Here is a 19446-nt window from a genome sequence, read left to right on the forward strand (position 1 = left end):
GAACTCCAGCTGTTATATGTTGTTGTGTTGGTTGTCTCTTAGGCTGTGACATGCACTGACATATCTTGCTGCATCTATGGCGCTGACAATTTTTCTCCAAGATGTTGCATTTGAGTCTGGTCAGAGAGTGAATTAAAATCTTGGCGTTTACATGTAATTTTTGCTAAGAACTTTGTTCCCATGTCCTTATATGTTTTGCATTGTAGCAGGAAATGTTGCTCTGTCCCCACCTGTCTCTGAAGACAGAGCTGACACAGCCTGTCTGCCAGTCTCTTTAGCCAGGCTGTGATCACTGAGTCTGTACATAGTCAGTGTCTTTCCCAGTTTCTGATCTGGCACAGTGGTTAGATAGTTTGCTACTGTGTACTGTCTGTTTAGGCCCATGCTCAAACAAATGGTTAAATTGTCATTTTATGGTATATATGGTGATTTTGAGACAATAAATTCACTTTTTTTTTATGAAAAAAGAATATCCATTGTTGTTAATGCTATATACTCACTATCATTCCATTATTTGATTAAAAATATCAGCATTATTTATCACAATATGTTTTAAAGCACTGAAATGGTGAATATCTAGACTAAATATGTGGAAATGATACTAGGACCAGTAATACTACCAGTTCCATAGTAACATACTGATGTATGTTGGTATACTAACACATTACAAACATTATAACAATGCATAGTTTGAAGTTTAGATTTTTTTTCTTTCTGTTTTACAAATTCCATAAAATGACATGTCAACCACTTGGTAAAGGCCTATATTCATAAAACTATGGGGACTGTTAAGGAGAAAAACAAACAAGCAAGGTTGTTTATTACTGGCCCAAGGAAACAAACATTAAAGGCTTAAGTACAGGATGAATGAATAAGAATATAATTTCGTATGATTGCATATCATACAAAACGTAGCTGTTAAACCTGGTGGAAATCAGCTTTTAAAAACAAGTCACGTACAAGTACTGATGGTGGTTTTAGGGATGCTCGCAGTTTGACAGTTTGATTTCCTTATTTCTGTCTCTCTATCTGGCAACCCTGAACCTAGCTAGCCTCCGTGCCCACAAGCATTTAATGCTAACTGTTGTTGTAGTCTTACTGCTTGTACAAAGACATTGAATACATTTTCATACATGTGCAGCGGTGATGCTGGCAGTCGGGGATGTGAGTTTAAGCTAACGTGGTGATTTGAAGCCACCATGAATGAGGTGAGTTATATTAATTTGCTCACAAAGGTCGAGTTAGCATGCAGCATGCTAACTAGCCGTTAGCCAGCTGTCCAATAACGGTCAGAGCCGCTTCATTAGCTTCAGTTAGTGCAGTTATGACGCGAGGCGGGTCAAACATCAGGCTCGTTGGGTAGACGAAAAGTACAAATAACATCCTGTAAATATACCCTGTTACATGAAAAGTCCTGCATTGAAAATGGGACTTAAATAAAAGCATGTACTGGTGAATATAATCAGGAAAATATGGTTAAGTTAATGTAGATAAGTGTCTTCTGTTACTGTCAGTTGGAGCACTTTGTAATTGGAGGCTATTTTAATATTTTGTATCGGACTACATCCAATGATTATTTTCACAATAAATTAGTGTGAGGATTATTATTTTTTAAATTCTCTTTTTATTTAGTTTATGGGTGTCAAACCTATGGCCCCGGGGCCAGAACCGGCCTGCCAAAGGGTCCCATAGCGACCCTCTAAATGACTTTGCACCCCTAATGTTGATGCACATATGAAGGCTGAGAGCTTTCAGGAGCAATTTAAAGAGTGATTAGATACTACATGTAAAATACTGCCTGACCAGAACACAGCTCTCTGATATAACAATGAATACTTTCTGTGGCCATATTTAAAGATATTGAACATTGTGCAAAATATTGTCAACCAGCAGCTTCAGTACAAAAGAATCTGTAGCAGACTTCTGTCTTAAAACAATATTAGTGTAACCCTGCTGCTGAGGCACTGATAAAACTTCAGATTGTAAGGCAGGGGATGACTTAACCTGCTTCTTTAATAGAATGATAGATATTAATGCATCAGATTCTTAATTTTTAATTCAACTTTAGTGGAAATTATAAATATGTGGTGAAAATGACCAGGTTATGAAATAAATAAACAGCGTGCACACTACAGGCAGGATTGAAGTAATAGATAAGTGATCGTTGGAGACCTGCAGTGTGCGAGCTTTATGTTTATTTAGTGTCGTAGTATCAGACCTGAAAGTAAGTGAGATAAAAGCTGAAAGGGTCTGTTCACCAACAAAACAATATATTTTCTAATTTATCACTATCATCGTTAGTCATGCAGAATTTTTTTTGAGACTTGTTTTGCAATCTTAATACAATAGAGGTCATTGTAATTTTGTTGCACTGCTCAGTGTAATAAAAAAATTCAATTTGAAAAGCCCAGCAGCAGTTTGTATTTACTGTAAGTTAATGTGCCAGTTGTTTGGAAAGTCAAAGGCTTTCCTGCACCCGTTTTGAAGGAATGTTGTTCCACTTTCGTTTCCAGTTTTTTGTATTATCTAGAGTAACAGGGACACTGTCACTGGAAAAAGTCGTTGCTATTATTTTTTCAGTTATTGTTATGAGCACTAGAGATTATTCCCAAGCTTGGCATGCCGATAGAAATCCTAAAGGTGGATATGTATGCCAATAAAACCAAAGTTGAATGCATGGTTACATATATTGTGATTTGGGTGAACTGACCTTCTAATAACAAGATTACAATTAGCCCTAAAGTTAAAATAAAAATGTGCAATATATTAATACCCCAACTTTCACTGCAGAACATGCAGGTGCCAAGATGCAAGAGGTAAAGGGAAAAAAAGGCAAAAATAAATTGTTATTTTAGACTAAATCAACAATTGTTTACAAAGGATGCCCCAAACATAAAAGAAAGAGAGACAATGTAATTGTTGTGGATCTGAACACCTACCAGCATCTTTGTTTCATGTTTGCAGGTAATGCTGTCATTGTTTTATTATCTGTTGACAAGCACATGTCTTCATCTGCCAAACCTGAACATCACCACTCTCCGAAAATGACACCCAGAAAACGTCGGAAGAAAACACAGTGTGAGGAGCTATTCAGCTGCACTGGATGCTGCGAGAGTTTTCAGAGCGTATACGCCAGAGATCGCCATCTGAGAGAGAAACATAACAAATCACCACTTCACAAGTGCTGCGACTGTGGACGGACATTTAAAGTCAGCCGGAGCTTGATGGTCCATCAGCGGATCTACCATCCAGCACCTGCAGTGGCAGTGGAGCCTGAAGAAGAGCGAATTGTTCCAAAGTCTTACATGTGTTCAACATGTGGAAGGCAGTTTCCTACAAGCGCTGCCCTTAAAAGACACCTTATTATCCACTCAGGGAAGAAACCGTACAAGTGCACTTTGTGTGGACGAGGTTTCACACAGATTGGAAACCTCAAAACACACCAGAAGGTTCATAAAGGTGAGAGCAGTGTGGTCTACAGTATTTCTCTTCACCTTTATAATGTTGAGACAGCTGCAGTGTCTTTGTGTGATGATCTCTCTTTTTAACAATCAGTCATCATTTGTAAATATCTACCTTCTTGTTTATCTGAGCTTTTTTTGTTTGCTGCGTGATTACACCTTGACCTACTTTAACCTGGATGAGAGTACAGTTATGGGCCATAAAACCAAAGCAATGCCTAACACTTAAAGTAGCTAAAACACTCTGTAGTTACTATGGGGGACTATGGAATATTATTATCACTTCTATGCAACCACTTTCACTTCACAGGTTGTAAGTTGATTCATTGTTAAGTTGAAGATAATGGCAGCAAGGATGTATAATTAATTAGTTTTTTTTCTTCCCATAGGGAAATTCACAAATGTGGCGGCATTAGAGGAAAGTTTCCCTCCACCTGAAAAGACTCAGTCATCAGTGGAAATCTGCCTCTGTCATTTGTGTTGGACACAATTTTCAGAAAAACAACTTTTAGAAGAACACTTAAAACAATTTCACCAATCAAATAAACCGTTTTCCTGCACACAGTGCGGCAAAAAATTTACGCATATCCACAAATTAAAAGAACATAAAGCTGTTCATGAGGGTCTGAAGCCCCACCAGTGCTCACTGTGTGATAGAGGTTTCCTGAGCTCGAAGGGACTCGAGAACCACATGCGAGATCACACCGGAGAGAAACCTTTTCCGTGCACTGTGTGTGGAAGAAGGTTCAAGCAGGAATCTACTCTGAGAGCACATTATGTGACGCACTCTGGAGAGAGGCCTCACCTCTGCTCCATCTGCGGGAAACGTTACGCGAGGACTGAAGAGCTCAAAGTTCACCTCAGAGTTCACACAGGAGAGAAGCCGTACCAGTGTGACGAATGCGGAAAGAGTTTCTACTACAGGCAAGGCTTCAACAACCATAAGAAGACTCACAGTGCCAAACCCATCGGTCCAACCAGGCAGCTGGGCAGACCCAGACAGCAGGGAGGTACCAGGAAGTCAAGGAAGATCTCAGTGAGAGCTCCGCCTGATTCAGACGGAGAGGACCTGACCTGGGTGTCTGCTGACCTTGGTAGGTGTGTTGATCAGGCACACATGACCATGCACTTCACAACATGAAAACTAAAGTCTGTGATGAGATTGCAAAGTTATTTTAACAACAGAGAGACAAAAATCAAATTTCCCTTTGAGGGACTAATAAAGGAATTCTTTCTTCTTTAAAATCAAGTTGGTCAATGCAGGTTGAGCCTTTCAAACACAAATTCTGCGCTGGTTCAACCCTGGTTGAGCCCTCAGTGTGAAAGGGTTATGAAAGAGACGTCACATATCTGCAAACAACTAGTTCATTTTGCAGTTTTTATTTTACAATCATGCATTTACAGATTTCTCTGACTCATAAACCATCTTACCAGTATTCACAGAACAACGAAATATAAGCCAAACTGACCTGCAATAAGCCAAAAACTTTTTTTTTTAAACACTCAAAACAGAACAAATACCATTAGCATCTGCTGTATCAGTTACATTGTCCATTAACTTTTTATGCCCTGTGATGTAGAAAAAAACATATACTCTTATTAACATATGTTTAATACAAATCTGATCAGAGAAGCTTTTGGCACAGCACGAGGCACAGACAAAGACATACCATAAACTTAAAGTAACACATCAGTGACTCAGCCTTACTTAGTGTATTTGACACGTCATACAGATGTGTCTAACATTGGAGTCTTCGTAATTACAAGGTCTTCGTCTTACAGTATCTTAACCTTCAGACACCTTCAGAGCCTCCCCATATACCTGCATGAAGACAATGAGGGACTTTGGAGCCTTTCAAAATACCTTACCACGACCATGGATGAATCATATATTTATACAAATATTATTATTATTATACATGATGACATTCAGGTACTTTCAGATTTCAGACAACAATGACATATACTATATTCTGTAGTTACAATAGGCACATAATTGCTCTTACTCTTAATACTCTTAAGCCCACTTCAGAACAAAGATTTGCGACACGACAAAGAGATTTAAGAACGTTGCAGAGAAAGTTGCAGCGGTGTCAACTGGCCGTCTGAGCTCAACTCAAGCGGGCTGATGATGTCACCTGCTACGCCGCTGGTTAAATCGCCGGCGGCTGGTTTTGGAACGTTAAGTTTGTCACTACAAACAGCGTGCCGTGACTGGCAGAGTAAAATGTCGGCAGTGTGGCGACACTGCACTCGCATTTGCGACTAGAAATACTTTTGAGCGAGCAAAATCGGCTTAAATCATTCAGCACGCTGTGCGAGCAGCCTACAGATTTCAACCAGCAGCAGAAACGAAAGGCGAATCCCACCGATTGTGGGTTGAACGGGGGTCACAGACACAGACAGTAATGTATTCCTGTCAAATACGGCGGCCATCGGTTTACCGGCGACGGAGAAGTCGGCTCCAATAATATCCTCTTCTTGGTGTCATGACTGCCCAGAAGTACCTGAACAGCCGAGCCAGCCGAACACAGGTAGCCAATGTGACGTGTCAGAGGAGAAACGAGCCGTTCACAGCCCACAAACCTCACCGCACTTTAGGGACTGTTCTTTACTTATGAAGGGACTGTCAGAGGAGGAGGGTGGCTGGTTGATTCTTATTTTTTTTATTTATTTTATTTTGATCCCCCCTATGTTCATCACTTATTGATGCTGTTTTTGAAGTATGAATAAGTCAATAAGTAATTTATTCCATTGAAATATCATTGATGTATTATAGAAAAGTGATTTATCTTTTTATAAATGACAAAAGGCACATCTCTCTCATTTTCGCTGTGGTATCGTGATACTACTCAGAACCATGATATTTTCATTGGTATAGTACAGTGGGATTCAATTTTGGTACCGTGACAACACGAATCTGGAGGGGGTTCATCTGCAAAAACTAATGAAAAACTAAACAACGTTATTCGGTATTCAGTACTCGGTATTCGGCCAAGCATTTAATATTATTCGGCTTCGGCCACAAATTTTCATTTCGGTGCATCCCTAATTAATGCATCAAATTAATGTGTTGCATATATAATGGGTACATATATTTAAAAAAATCTCACAATTAAGTGTAAATCAATCAAAACTATAAAATATTCCCCCTAAATAAGTAGGTTTGATCCCTTGAGTACACATAAATCAGTACATGAAATAAGATCAGTGATTAGTTTTCTCCGACAGGAGAGATGATCAGAGGTGCAGAGTTTCTATTACCATAATGAGGACCAGGATAGAGGAATGGGAAGAGTTTCTCAGTGAAGGAGCAGCCAGTATATGTGTGGATAAGAGCTGCAGAATCTGTGTCATAAAAGGAGACCAGACCTTCATCATAATCCACAAACACTCCGACCTTCTGAGGATGAGACCTCAGAGAGAGAGTGACTGAAGGGCCAGCAGCAGCTTTGTACTCATTTCCATTTTTCAAACCTACAGTCCAGAAACCTTCTGCAGGGCCCAGTGTGATTTGGCCCTTCCTGTTGATAGACTCTTTGGCCACTCCAAAATACCATTCAGTCTTTCTTTTAACTTGAACCTCGTAGTAAAATTTTCCTGAAGAGAAATGCTGTTTTCCCAAAACACAGGCACTGAAAGAAAATCTCTCCGGATTGTCTGGAAGAATTTTCATTACCTTATCGTGGCGTACCTGTTTGCCATCATCAGAAAGGATGAGTTCAGCTTGTGCTGTATTAGGATCAAGAGTCACGTCCACTGCATACTGCTGGACCCTCTTCAGCTCGGCTTCCAACACCTGCCTTATCTTTTTATTGAGTGCCTCCTCCAGCTGAGCTACAGCTCTCACCGCAGTCCCCTCATATGATGGATGGATACTGATCTCTGTCCAGTCCTTGGTGGGCGGTGGATGGTGGGTGTTTAGGGACTGGACACTCTGGAGAAGATGGAGGTGGTCTTCATGATGTGACAACTGCTCCACCTCAGTGCTTCTCCTCATCAGCTCAGAGATTTCCTGTCCCAGCTCCTCGATGAAAGCTTCAGCCTGTTTCTGTGTCGCTCTGCGCTTCTCTTCTATAGTTTTGATGAGCTCATTCAGGTCTCTCTCAACAGACTCCTTCAGAGAAGTGAAGACCTGAACACCTTCCGCTTTCTCTTTGTCTGCGTCCTTCTCACTGAGCTCGACTGAGTTTTTGATCTCCTGAATTTTCTGTTGTCTCGTCTGGATCATCTGCTGAATTTCAGCCTCCAGCTTGGCCTTCTTTTCTTCATATTCCTCTTTCAGAGGAACAACGTCATGCATCTTGTGGTCTAACACAATGCAGAGGATGCAGACACCTGTCTGGTTGGTCTTACAGAACAGCTCCAGAGGCTTATCGTGCTTCGTACACATCCTGCCTTCCAGGTTCTGAACAGGGTCAATTAGCTGATGTCTTTTCAGACGTGAAGCTGTCAGATGAGGCTCCAGGTGAGTCTGACAGTAGGAGGCCAGACACACCAGGCAGGACTTCAGGGCTTTCAGTTTGGTTCCAGTGCAGACGTCACAGGGAACTTCTCCTGGTTTCGACTCTTCGACACTTTCAGCGCTCACTTGCTCTGAGCTGCTGCTGCTGCTGCTGGTTTTACTTTGAGCTGACTGTCTGAACTGAGCAACCATCTCAGAGATGAAAGTGTTGACGTGCAGCTCAGGTCTGGTGGTGAAAACCTTTTTACACATCGGACACAGGCACTGGTCATTAGTGTTCCAGTGTGCATTGATGCAGTTTTTGCAGAAGTTGTGTCCACATGATGTGGTGACAGGATCAGTGAACACGTCCAGACAGATGGAGCACAGAAACTGATCTTCTGGCGGCAGATACTTTGCAGCAGCCATATCTACACAGGTAGTGTGACAGAAAAGAAAAACATTTTATTTAAAATACACATTTAATTATTTGTTTTAAAGGAAAGAAGTACGATTATGGTTTTTTTTTTTTAGTATAACACGATGTTTGTTAAAGTAGGCTGATCTTGAATAATAAGTGCTGTGAATTGCACCAAGCAACATTATGCAAGATTTGGTGCCCCTACAGATTCTGAGTGGTACCCCAATGTTGTGAATACATTACGCCTGCTGCATGGCAAACTGTTCAACCTGTCCTTACATAAGTTGAAGTGATTTCCGAACGCTAACAGGAAACCGACAACAGTGTGTACATCCCTGCTAATGTTATAATGTAAGATTGTGATGCAGGCTGTAACTTTATCAGTTTCATCCTTGTCTCACAGAGTCTCATGGACAGCTGTGCACGTGCATTTGCTGACAAGCTGAACGATTTTGGAACCTGCAAATATTATGTCAGAAGCTTTAAAAAAAACAACGTATATGCTTCATCACTCAACATCCTCTTGTATATTCCGAGCTAGTTTCTTTTTTTTTTTTTTTAATCCTAATTTCAAATCGTCGACATACATGGTGGCAAAAGAAAACATCAGAATCACACACATACAGATGAAGCACTGAAAAAACAAAATGAAAAGCAGCGCCAACTAACTGAGTTTGCTAGTGTCATAAAACGTTATGCTTTGGTGATCCAACCTGCTCAACACAGTTACTTACTGTATTGCAGGAACACACATTCAGGGTGCCGAGTGGGAATGACAGATGTGTACCATTGCAATGATGTCAAAGCTGTTATTAAAACGTAAATTTCCAATTCTTTTTCTAAAGCTGTGCTCACTTGATGACAAACACTGTGTATTCCCTCTAGCTGATTCGCATTACCAGCCTCCGAGTGGTTCAGGAAGCAGTACGTAGAAGGTGATAAGCAAACAGTGATAAAAGCAGGAAAGTAGGAGTGGAACAAAACTCTAAACCAGAGATTCAGTTAAAAGTTAGTCCTGAGAGCTGACAGAGAGGGGGACTGTTTAAAGTTATTAAAGTGGGCTACTGCATAATGGGCTAGTGCACAAACGGCCATAGTGGAACGTCCTGCCTGAGCAGAGCTGCAGTTTTATGTTAATCTTGGTTGTTTAAACTTAGGATGTCAGCTGTACTCACTGGTGTTTAGCAGCTGCTGTGTTGTTGACAAAGACCCGATTAACTTGGCCGTTTGGATTTTCTTTCAAAGGGAAACAGAGACTCCGACAAGCTTAAGTTTCATTTCTGGGGTGTGACACTGAGGCTCTCCTCTCTGATGTTGCTCTTCCTCTTACTGCAGCTTTGCTGGTTAGGTTTTGTTTCCCCTCTAACTCACATGGTTACTGGGAAGCACTACAATGTTCTTTGTGCTCTGTAACTTGACCATATAATCTAATAAATATGAGTCATCTGTTTATACAGGAAACAGACCCCAGCATCACCTTGGCAACCAAGAAAATCATGCTGCAGAGAACCACAGCCAGGTGAGCAATTACAACCTGTAGATGTTAAATCGAACTTATTTGCCTGGTCACATTCATTCAGTGTTGCTTTATATTTTCAAGACATCCACGTGGAGCTTTGGTCATCATACAGCATTCAACCTGTGGGACCAAAACCCAAATTCATCTCACTGGAGCGCAGCAGACGGCCACCAGGCTTATGGTGCCCCAGCAGGAGCAAGTATTAATTTCAGTGCCCTGCACAGGGGCACAGCGGTAAGTGATACCCTGACCTCCCGGATGAAGTAGACAATAATAAACTGTCATGCTTGGCTTCACTTGTTACTGTGAGGAAGAGGCGCAATGAGGTGGAGGTTAATGTAAAACTGTCAGTAGGTAGTTGTGTAAATCCAGTAAAGCCTTAAAATAAGGCCTTAATAAATCTTTCAAAAGTCTTAAAAATGCCAAGATGAGGGAAGTAGGCTTTTATGAATATTTTTTTCCTAATGTTGCATTGTAAAATCTAAAAATAATTGCCAACATCTATTTTTCTAAATAGTTCATTAATATCTCTCACATTAACGTTCTGCAGACCATGATAGCAGAACCAACAACACTCACTCAACAACACTATTTTGGCAATGTGTATGAGGCTCTGTCTATTTTATACAAATACTCTGGACAGATGATTCCCACCAGCCCCAGCATGGTGGGAATCAAGGCAGTGGGATCCCAAATGCAGAGTGAGAAACACAAAAATGCCAAGAAAACTCGCCAACAAACGGCAGGTATTAATTCCCCAGTTCTTTTCTACCCTCATTTCCTCCACGCTTCCACCGCCATCTCTAATACGAGCACCAGGATCAGCAGCTTAGGCTGTAATATATATTTCTAATGTTTTGAGGCAGATTTGTTTTTGTAAGATGGTTTCTTCATTTGTTTTCCGTAACCGCTTATCCTGTTGAGGGTCACGAGGGGGCTGGAGCCTATCCCAGCTGACATTGGGCGAGAGGCAGGGTACACCCTGGACAGGTCGCCAGACTATCACAGGGCTGACACATAGAGACAGACAACCATTCATACTCACATTCACACCTATGGACAATTTAGAGTCACCAATTAACCTGCATGTCTTTGGACTGTGGGAGGAACCCAGAGAAAACCCACGCTGACACAGGGAGAACTAGAAACTCCACACAGAAGGGCTCCCCCACCTTGGGGTTTGAGCCCTCCATCCTGGATTCGAACCAGGAACCCTCTTGCCGTGAGGTGACAATGCTAACTACTGCGACATTGTGCCACCCAATTGGTATTGAAGGTCATCTTTATCAGTTGAGTGCCTGTTGAAATTAGCTGTAGAATAATGGTTCAATGATATGAGTCATACAATAATGTTCTTTTTAAATCATTCTGTTTTACAAAGAAATTATGATGGTGATGATTTCAAACCTCTCATGGTCACAGGGGCAGGAGCACTTTAAGCAGAGCTGTCCAGTGGAGCAGCCCTCCTGGCCTCCTGGGACCTCCTCTGTATCGCCACCCTCTGAGCTCGGCCTCACCACACCCCTCCCACATAACATCACATCGAAGAAAATGCACCTGAGCGACACGGGTGCAGAAGTAAATCACCATGAAGAACACAGACCTGAAACACAGGAGCAGGATCACAGCACAGCACCTACAGGTGAGTCTAACTGAAGTGCTATTGTTTTTTGTGAACACATACAAGTCATACAGATTTGTAATCTTGATACGCAATACTCAAGAACCCTACAGAACTTTTAGAACATTTCATGTACACCAACTTTTTGTTATTATTATTATTATTATTTTTTAGAAGAAACTTTAATACCACCAGAACCTGAACACGGCAGCTCCCATGAACAGACTCAGAGAAATCTGTCTGAGGGGCCTCGCAGACTCAAGAAGAAGTACAACTGTCTGACCTGTGGGAGAGTCTTCTTTCACAACACTGCTCTGCAGCGACACCTTGTGATTCATGCGGGGAAAAGACCTTTCAAGTGCTTCATCTGTGCGAGAGGATTCACCCAGAGCGGAAACCTCAAAACACACATGAAAGTGCACAGAGGTCAGAGGCAACAAGATGCTCCTTTGTCTTTCTTTGTGAGCTTGGTCATGTGTTTTCTTACTTGGAAGCAGACCATTAGCAGGCTAGTTACCTTAGCCGCACAAGGGACAGATGTTCACACAGTTTATTCAAGCAATAAATTTGGATATTGACTCCTTTCTCACAACAATGTCCTCTTGTGTGGAGCACTTTTTGCTGTGACAGGCTTAATAAAAATGACGATGTGACACTGTCTAAAGCTTAAAATTTGTGTGGATTTATTTGCCTATGCAAGCAAATCCAAGGATTTCAGTGATTTTATTTTTATGAGTTGATTTTGCAGTAAAAAAGTGACTATGAATGTCTTTGTCTTTACAGGAGAGTTGCCAAATTGGACATTAGTTCGAGAGAGCCCCCCCAAAGAATCTCATGTAACAGTTCATGTGTGTGGAGAATGTGGCATGGACTTCCCTCAGAAGCAACAGCTGGAAGAACACCGCCAGAGTCACAAAAAGCCTTACGCCTGCCCTGACTGTGGCAAGACCTTCAAAACGGAATACTATTTCAAAATACATAAGCGCATTCACTCAGGAGAGTCACCTTTCCTCTGTACAGAGTGCGGTAAGAGCTGTGTCACAGCAGATTCGCTTAAAAAACACGAGCTGACTCACACTGGAGAAAGGAATTTCCACTGTGATCAGTGTGGGAAGGCGTTTTCACAATCTTCCCACCTCAACGTGCACCTCAAGACTCACACTGGAGAGCGACCGCACCTCTGCTCAATCTGTGGTAAAAGTTACTCCAAAGCGTGCGATCTGAAAGTTCACCTGCGAGTTCACACCGGAGAGAAACCGTATACTTGTGACAAATGCGGGAAGTGCTTCTATTACTCTCAAGGTTATCGAGCGCATCTGAAGATTCACGACAAGAAGCCAAAGCCTCAAACAAAACCACTGGGGAGACCAAAACAACAGCTGTCAGTGGCACATAATCAATAATGTCACCTGGGAGTGTACACTAGTCTGAGAGGATATAAAGAGGAAAAGTTAAAACATAAAAACAGTATTGGTTTGCTGCTCTGTTACTGTGTGAAATCTTTAAGTGAATGAAGTGATAATTCAAGTAATATTATAGTAATCACATGCATATGGTATGCAGTCTTTGCTACTAACTGTGATTCACCTAAAGATGAATAATAATTTGACTGTTTGAGTGTTTGGAAACGGATTTTCACTGCATTTTCTTCAAAAGAACTGAGCTAAAATAAATAAATAAATAAAAGCTTGTACCTTGAAATATTTTACTTGTGACATCTAATAACTTCAGATGTTTGTTATTTTAACAGAACTTTTATTTTTGTATCTGAAATCATAAATATAAGCTGCTATATGCATTGGATTATCACGACCATGCAGCAGGATAATGCTGTACTTCAATGTTGGGCATTTATTTTTGTATACAAATTATTGTTCTCAGTTTTTTCTGTCATGCTCCTCCTTGCCTCTCAATTTGGGAACCAATGACTTAATCTTTGAACATTAGCCATCATTCATACATCACTGCTCAGCATCTTATCTGGCTCAGAGTCTGAGTAGCAAAGTTGGACAGATGATTTTTTTCCCTCAGACATGACCTCCAGTTTGTCCAAGAGGACCCTGAGACATCCTCTAGTCTTACCTGTCCAACATGCCTGGAAAACCGTCAGCAGGAGGCATCTAGGATTATCAAGAAATAAAAAGGTTTGGAACTTTTCTGCTTGACTTGAAGGGTATGTTGTCAGTTTACCTTTTTTCCACCAAAGGATTGGCTTTAACTTCAACCGCAACAGAATATGTTCATTTACACTACTACTACTACTACTACTACTACTACTACTACTAATAATAATAGTAATAATATAGAAACACATTAAGTACTCTCTTCTTACTGATAAACATTCGGCGGGGGTGCAAGAAGTACTCAGATTTTTTAAGTAGAAATACTATGGTCTAAAGATTCCGTAATTACAAGTAAAAATCCTGAATTCAAAATGTTATTTAAGTAAAAGTATGGAAGTATTACAAGCTAAATGTACTTCATGTATCCAAAGTAAAAGTACTGACAATGCATAATGGCTCCTCTCAAAATGTTATGTTTCCACGGATTTTTTTTAATCAATATCAACTCCTTCCAAACATTTTAATGTTGCAGTTCTTGCAAGTGGAGCCAATTTTAGATTATTTGTGTAGGTTAATAGTATAGAAGGTACTCTATTGTATTTAATATATATGTAAAAAAAAAAAAAAAAAAAAGTGTCAGATGTAGTGGAGTGAAAATAAATCAACAAAAGCACGTACTTTGAAAAATATGCCTATTTTAGTCAGATTTGTTTTGTATCTTAATTCATACATATAAGCTGCTTTATACATTGAATCATCATGACCATGCAACAGGACAATGGTATACTTTATATACTACCAGGTACATTAATAGTATCGCACTGCATTACATTATGTAAACACATCATATATTTTAATGTGAATAGTAATCATTAGTGTGGAATGAATTTAGTAGAGTAAAAAGTGCAATTTCCCTCTGAAATATGACATATATCATAAAGTAGCATAAAGTGCAAATATAGTACAAATATGTAAAAAGTGTACTTAAATACAGTACCTGAGTAAATGTACGTTACACATGCATTAAGTATATGACTAACGTGAATATTATACACGTCATTCCCTTATATGTGTATGTTTTAGGTGAGCTATTGCTGACTATTTTTTGATAATACAATGATTATTTAATGTGATAAGCACGCGTGTTTGCGGAAAGCTGCAGTAAACGAGGATTTAAGAAGTTATATTAGTGGGGCTTTTATTTTGGTTTTAAAAGTACCGGAAGTTCCGACACTACTGTAAGTGGCTAGCAGCTAAAGCTAGAAAGGTTGTCATCAGCCCCAGACGCTTATTTAATTTAACTCATCAGTCAGGTGGCATTTATTCGAATTGAATATAATGAGCACAAAAAAGACAGAGACGTAAAAACATTGCCAAGTCGTTTTAATAAACTTAAGTCGAGCGGCTAAGTTACTTTTTAGCCGATGGAAAAATCCATGCTGAGGTTGGTCATAATGTCTGTTGTCAGTTGTTAGCTAACGTTCGCTGAGTTAACGAGTGTTTAATAAGTGGAGGTTAAAACTGCTGCAGATTTAATGTGTTAGTTTTACGTTAGACAAGACTGTGAGTCTGTCGGGACCGTTATTTGTTATTGTTGATTAGCGGCTGTGTACGTATAGGAGCAACGGGTCTTGCTTGTTATTTGGCTTCCCAGCTGATGAAAAGACCAGTAGCTGGATATTAAAACACCAGGTAAGATAACATTACATTACATTTGTGCATGGAGCAATTAACAGTTACCTTGCTAGCTAAGTTAGCTAGCTAGCTGGTGTTGGTGACGTATATTGTGCGAGACGATGTAGTTCACTGAGGTTTAGTACTATGATAGACTGTGTCTTCCTTGACTTGCAAAATTATCATTTAAATTGACAAATATGTGTAATTCATGGCAGAATGTTAAGGGGGTCCAAAAAATGACGATGGATAAAGCGCCATTGCTAATTACACAGGTATGTCTGTCCGCAGCTCAACTGGCAAACTACTGGTCCATAGTGATGGGCAAAGCAGTTCTTTAGATGTTACTGAATCACTAAAATCTGTTCATTAAAAAGATTCGTTCAAAAGATTCATTCACCGAATTGTTCAGTGCTTGGTGGGAGGACCCCTGACTGTGTGCTGTGTAGTCTGACTCACTGAACTGATACACGGCTATGCGATTCATGATTCAGTTCAGTTCACGGCTTCTGGGAGTGCTGTGGCAGTGTTGCTTTGACAAACACGATTGTCAAAGCAAACACGTTTATTAATCATGATATTTTAATTGTCCTTGCCGGGTAGGCTATTGTAAATGAACGCTGTTTAGAATGAGGGTTTTTTAACTGGTCTACTACAGTTTGGCATTGGCTAGGCAGTCCCTCCCTGCACCCTGGCTGCCTCGCAACTTGCGAGTGATTCATCGTGCGCACGGACCGAATAGGCAGTTCCACTCCCGGCCTGCACGCTCGCTGCTGTGCTCAACTGAACTGAGAAATGAATGAATCAGTTCCGGAAGTGATTCAGTTCAGTACATTCACTCAACAGATTTGTTTTTTTAAACAATTTGTTCGCGAATGACACAACACTACTGGACCAAGCAACCAGATATTTTGTGTGCACATTTATGACAATGTTCAAGGACGTGTCTTGGTTGCAGTGATGAACAATCTGACAAGTTGTAATCAATGTTGGAAATTATCATCAGCCAGCAGCCAAATGCTGGTAAAGTATGCAAGTAGCTGTCAGATGTGTTTTACTCACCTGCCCAAAAAAGTAAATAAACAAAAACCAAAAACCCCAATGGTAATCGACTGAGCGGCTGATAGATTTTGGAATGCACCAGCCATAGTGGCAGGTAGACAAAAAGTTTCCAACCCTGGTTATGATCCAGTTGCATAATCAAAATACAGTCCCCGTGTTTTGAGACAGATTTATTTTTGTAAGATGGTATCTGTTGTCATCTCAGTCTTTTGGGTGCCTTTTGGAATAAGCTGAAGAATAATGGTCTAATAATTAGAGTAATACAGTCAAGTTCCTTATAAATCATTCAGTTTAACAAAGACATGGCAGCTGCATTTTAGTTTGGAAAACTGATTTTGTGCAAGCACCAAAACAATAAAATGAAACTCTATAACTAGAGATGTGGTGATTATTTAAAACCTCTCATGATCACAGGGGCAGGAGCACTTTAAGCAGAGCTGTCCACTGGAGTATCACCACCCTCTGACCTCAGCCTCACCACACCCCTCCCACATAACATCACATCAAAGAAAATGCACCTGAGCGACACGGGTGCAGAGGTAAATCACCATGAAGAACACAGACCTGAAACACAGGAGCAGGATCACAGCACAGCACCTACAGGTGAGTCTGACTGAAGTGCTATTATTTTTTGTGAACACCTACAAGTCATACAGATTTGTAACTGAAATAAGCAAGACGTTCAAGCTGTCAAGATTCTACCTCAAATTATGTTTGAGCTTGAAACTAAAATCTTTTTTAGGTTTTTTGTAGTTATTAAAGGAATCTACAGTCCACCAGGAAATTCACAGATAGTAAGCCCAGAACAACATGTCAGTATCATGTTGTGACATTTGTATAATAATTATGATAATAAAGAAACAATATGGAATAAAGTCAAAGTACATGATTTTATTCCAAAACAGATAAAGTTTGTAGTGTAGTTTTATTTGAAAGGGGGCAGTAAAAAACAGTCACTGCCTAAAGCTCAACCAATTAATATTTTCATATTAACAGTGGATAGAATTACCTCATGTATGTAAAAGGTGTTGCTCATTCTGATGAACGTACACATGACTGCAGTAATATTCTCTACAGACCTTTTTAGCATCTTTTAGCTCATTGTACAAAGTATTTCTTTACTTATATTCCTCAGGTGTCCAGAAACATGACTCTGAATGAATGCTGGTGTTGCTCCGTGTCTGCTGGATGTGTAGACAAACTGTTTTCTAACAACTTTGTTCGCCATATCAGCTTGTGTCAATGTTGTGTTTACAGTTTATTTCTGCTGTTCTGAGGTGACAAATCAGACCCACTACTACTTTTTTTTTCTTTAGAAGAAACTTTAGGACGACCAGAACCTGAACTCGGCAGCTCCCATGAACAGCCTCAGGAAAAGCCATCTGAGGGTGCAAAACAATGCCAGCAGCCTCGCAAACTCAAGAAGTACGACTGTCCGACCTGTGGGAGAATTTTCTCTGACAACACCGCGCTGAAACGACACCTTGTGATTCACGCGGGGAAAAGACCTTTTAAGTGCTTCATCTGTGGGAGAGGATTCACCCAGAGCGGAAACCTCAAAACACACATGAAAGTGCACAGAGGTCAGAGGCAACAAGATGCTCCTTTGTCTTTAATTAGATACACTTCTTTTTTTTTTTTAAATTAGATGCTTTTGGGAAGCTCCGCTCATGTGTTTTTCAGTTTAAGTCATTGTAAACTAATCTAAAATTGTATCTTTGTTATTTCTTTCCTTATCTATATGACGGATAAGCTTTGTCTATCTGATCTTGTGCTTCCACTGAAGTCTTCCCATGCTAAAAAGTGTTGTTTTGGGTTTATGTGTAGAAATAATAATTTATTCGTATTGTGGGACTTGAATAGACTATGTCCTAAAGGCCCAGTCACACCAAAAAGTGGCACAGCATAATTCAGCCAAGTGCCTTTTAATAAATGTCTGGTTCTTGATCAGTAATGTGTCAAATGTTGACACAATCTCAATTAGTCAGTCAATTTTCTATGTCATATGTTCTCATAAAGGATAGACCTACAAGTCCAGTCAGAAGATAAATTTGCAGCATTTACTTAATAAAAGTGACATTGCAACATGCTTTAAAAGCAAAAATGGTTTGTGGATTTACTTTGCTCGCATGAGAAAATCCACTGATTGCAGCTATTTCATTGATATGAGTTAATTTTGCAGCAAAATATCAATGTTTTAAATGCTGGTGTGACTGGGCCTTAACAATACAGAACTGGCTGCAAATAAATAACTATGAATATCTTTGTTTTTCTTACAGGAGAGTTACCAAATTGGACATTAGTTCGAGAGAGTCCCCCTAAAGAATCTCATGTGACAGTTCATGTGTGTGGAGAATGTGGCATGGACTTCCCTCAGAAGCAACAGCTGGAAGAACACCGCCAGAGTCACAAAAAGCCTTACGCCTGCCCTGACTGTGGCAAGACCTTCAAAACGGAATACTATTTCAAAATACATAAGCGCATTCACTCAGGAGAGTCACCTTTCCTCTGTACAGAGTGCGGTAAGAGCTGTGTCACAGCAGATTCGCTTAAAAAACACGAGCTGACTCACACTGGAGAAAGGAATTTCCACTGTGATCAGTGTGGGAAGGCGTTTTCACAATCCTCCCACCTCAAGGTGCATCTCAAGACTCACACCGGAGAGCGACCTCACCTCTGCTCAATCTGTGGTAAAAGCTACTCCAAAGCATCTGTGCTGAAAGTTCACCTGCGAGTTCACACCGGAGAGAAACCGTATACTTGTGACAAGTGTGGCAAGTGCTTTTATTACACTCAAGGTTATCGAGCGCATCTGAAGATTCACGACAAGAAGCCAAAGCCTCAAACAAAACCACTGGGGAGACCAAAACAACAGCTGTCAGTGGCACATAATCAATAATGTCACCTGGGAGTGTACACTAGTCTGAGAGGATATAAAGAGGAAAGTTAATATACTAGCTTTGCCCATCTTTTACTCTGTGAAGTAAACTATCTTTCAAATGTCTGAAGTGATTGTTCAAACAATATGATAGTAATCAGTTGTATAAGGTGTGCAGTCAGCTACATTGTTAATAACATGTATTGGACTATATAGTATTGAAGAAAATAAATCATGACATCATAAGTCAATGTTCTTTGAATTTTTCTGTGTTTCTTCTCTTGTAATTCACCTTAACTTGGC

General features: G+C 40.2%; 2 protein-coding genes across 5 annotated transcripts; one reads left to right on the forward strand and one right to left on the reverse strand.

Annotated features, from left to right (window-relative positions):
• The first annotated feature begins 1028 nt into the window (after window positions 1-1028).
• LOC125886213 (oocyte zinc finger protein XlCOF6-like) lies at window positions 1029-19383 on the forward strand. 4 transcript variants are annotated; one of them, XM_049572238.1, is made up of 8 exons: window positions 1029-1208; window positions 2965-3459; window positions 3851-4555; window positions 9784-9845; window positions 9927-10079; window positions 11268-11487; window positions 11641-11892; window positions 18545-19383. In XM_049572238.1, exons 2-8 carry the CDS (start codon window positions 3003-3005, stop codon window positions 19162-19164), a joined length of 2469 nt encoding a protein of 822 aa, XP_049428195.1. In that variant the 5' UTR covers window positions 1029-1208; window positions 2965-3002; the 3' UTR covers window positions 19165-19383. The 4 variants fall into 4 exon arrangements, with proteins under 4 accessions (XP_049428195.1, XP_049428193.1, XP_049428194.1 ...); XM_049572236.1 differs by lacking the exon at window positions 11641-11892 and adding an exon at window positions 17582-17848; XM_049572237.1 differs by lacking the exon at window positions 18545-19383 and adding an exon at window positions 12250-13573.
• Window positions 6134-9630, reverse strand: LOC125886214 (E3 ubiquitin-protein ligase TRIM39-like). The gene is made up of 2 exons (XM_049572240.1): window positions 9502-9630; window positions 6134-8336 (listed from the first exon to the last, which is right to left on the reverse strand). Exon 2 carries the CDS (start codon window positions 8332-8334, stop codon window positions 6676-6678), a length of 1659 nt encoding a protein of 552 aa, XP_049428197.1. The 5' UTR covers window positions 8335-8336; window positions 9502-9630; the 3' UTR covers window positions 6134-6675.
• Window positions 19384-19446: the final 63 nt, after the last annotated feature.

The sequence above is a fragment of the Epinephelus fuscoguttatus genome, linkage group LG3 (assembly GCF_011397635.1).
Source record: "Epinephelus fuscoguttatus linkage group LG3, E.fuscoguttatus.final_Chr_v1".
Lineage (NCBI taxonomy): Eukaryota > Metazoa > Chordata > Actinopteri > Perciformes > Serranidae > Epinephelus > Epinephelus fuscoguttatus.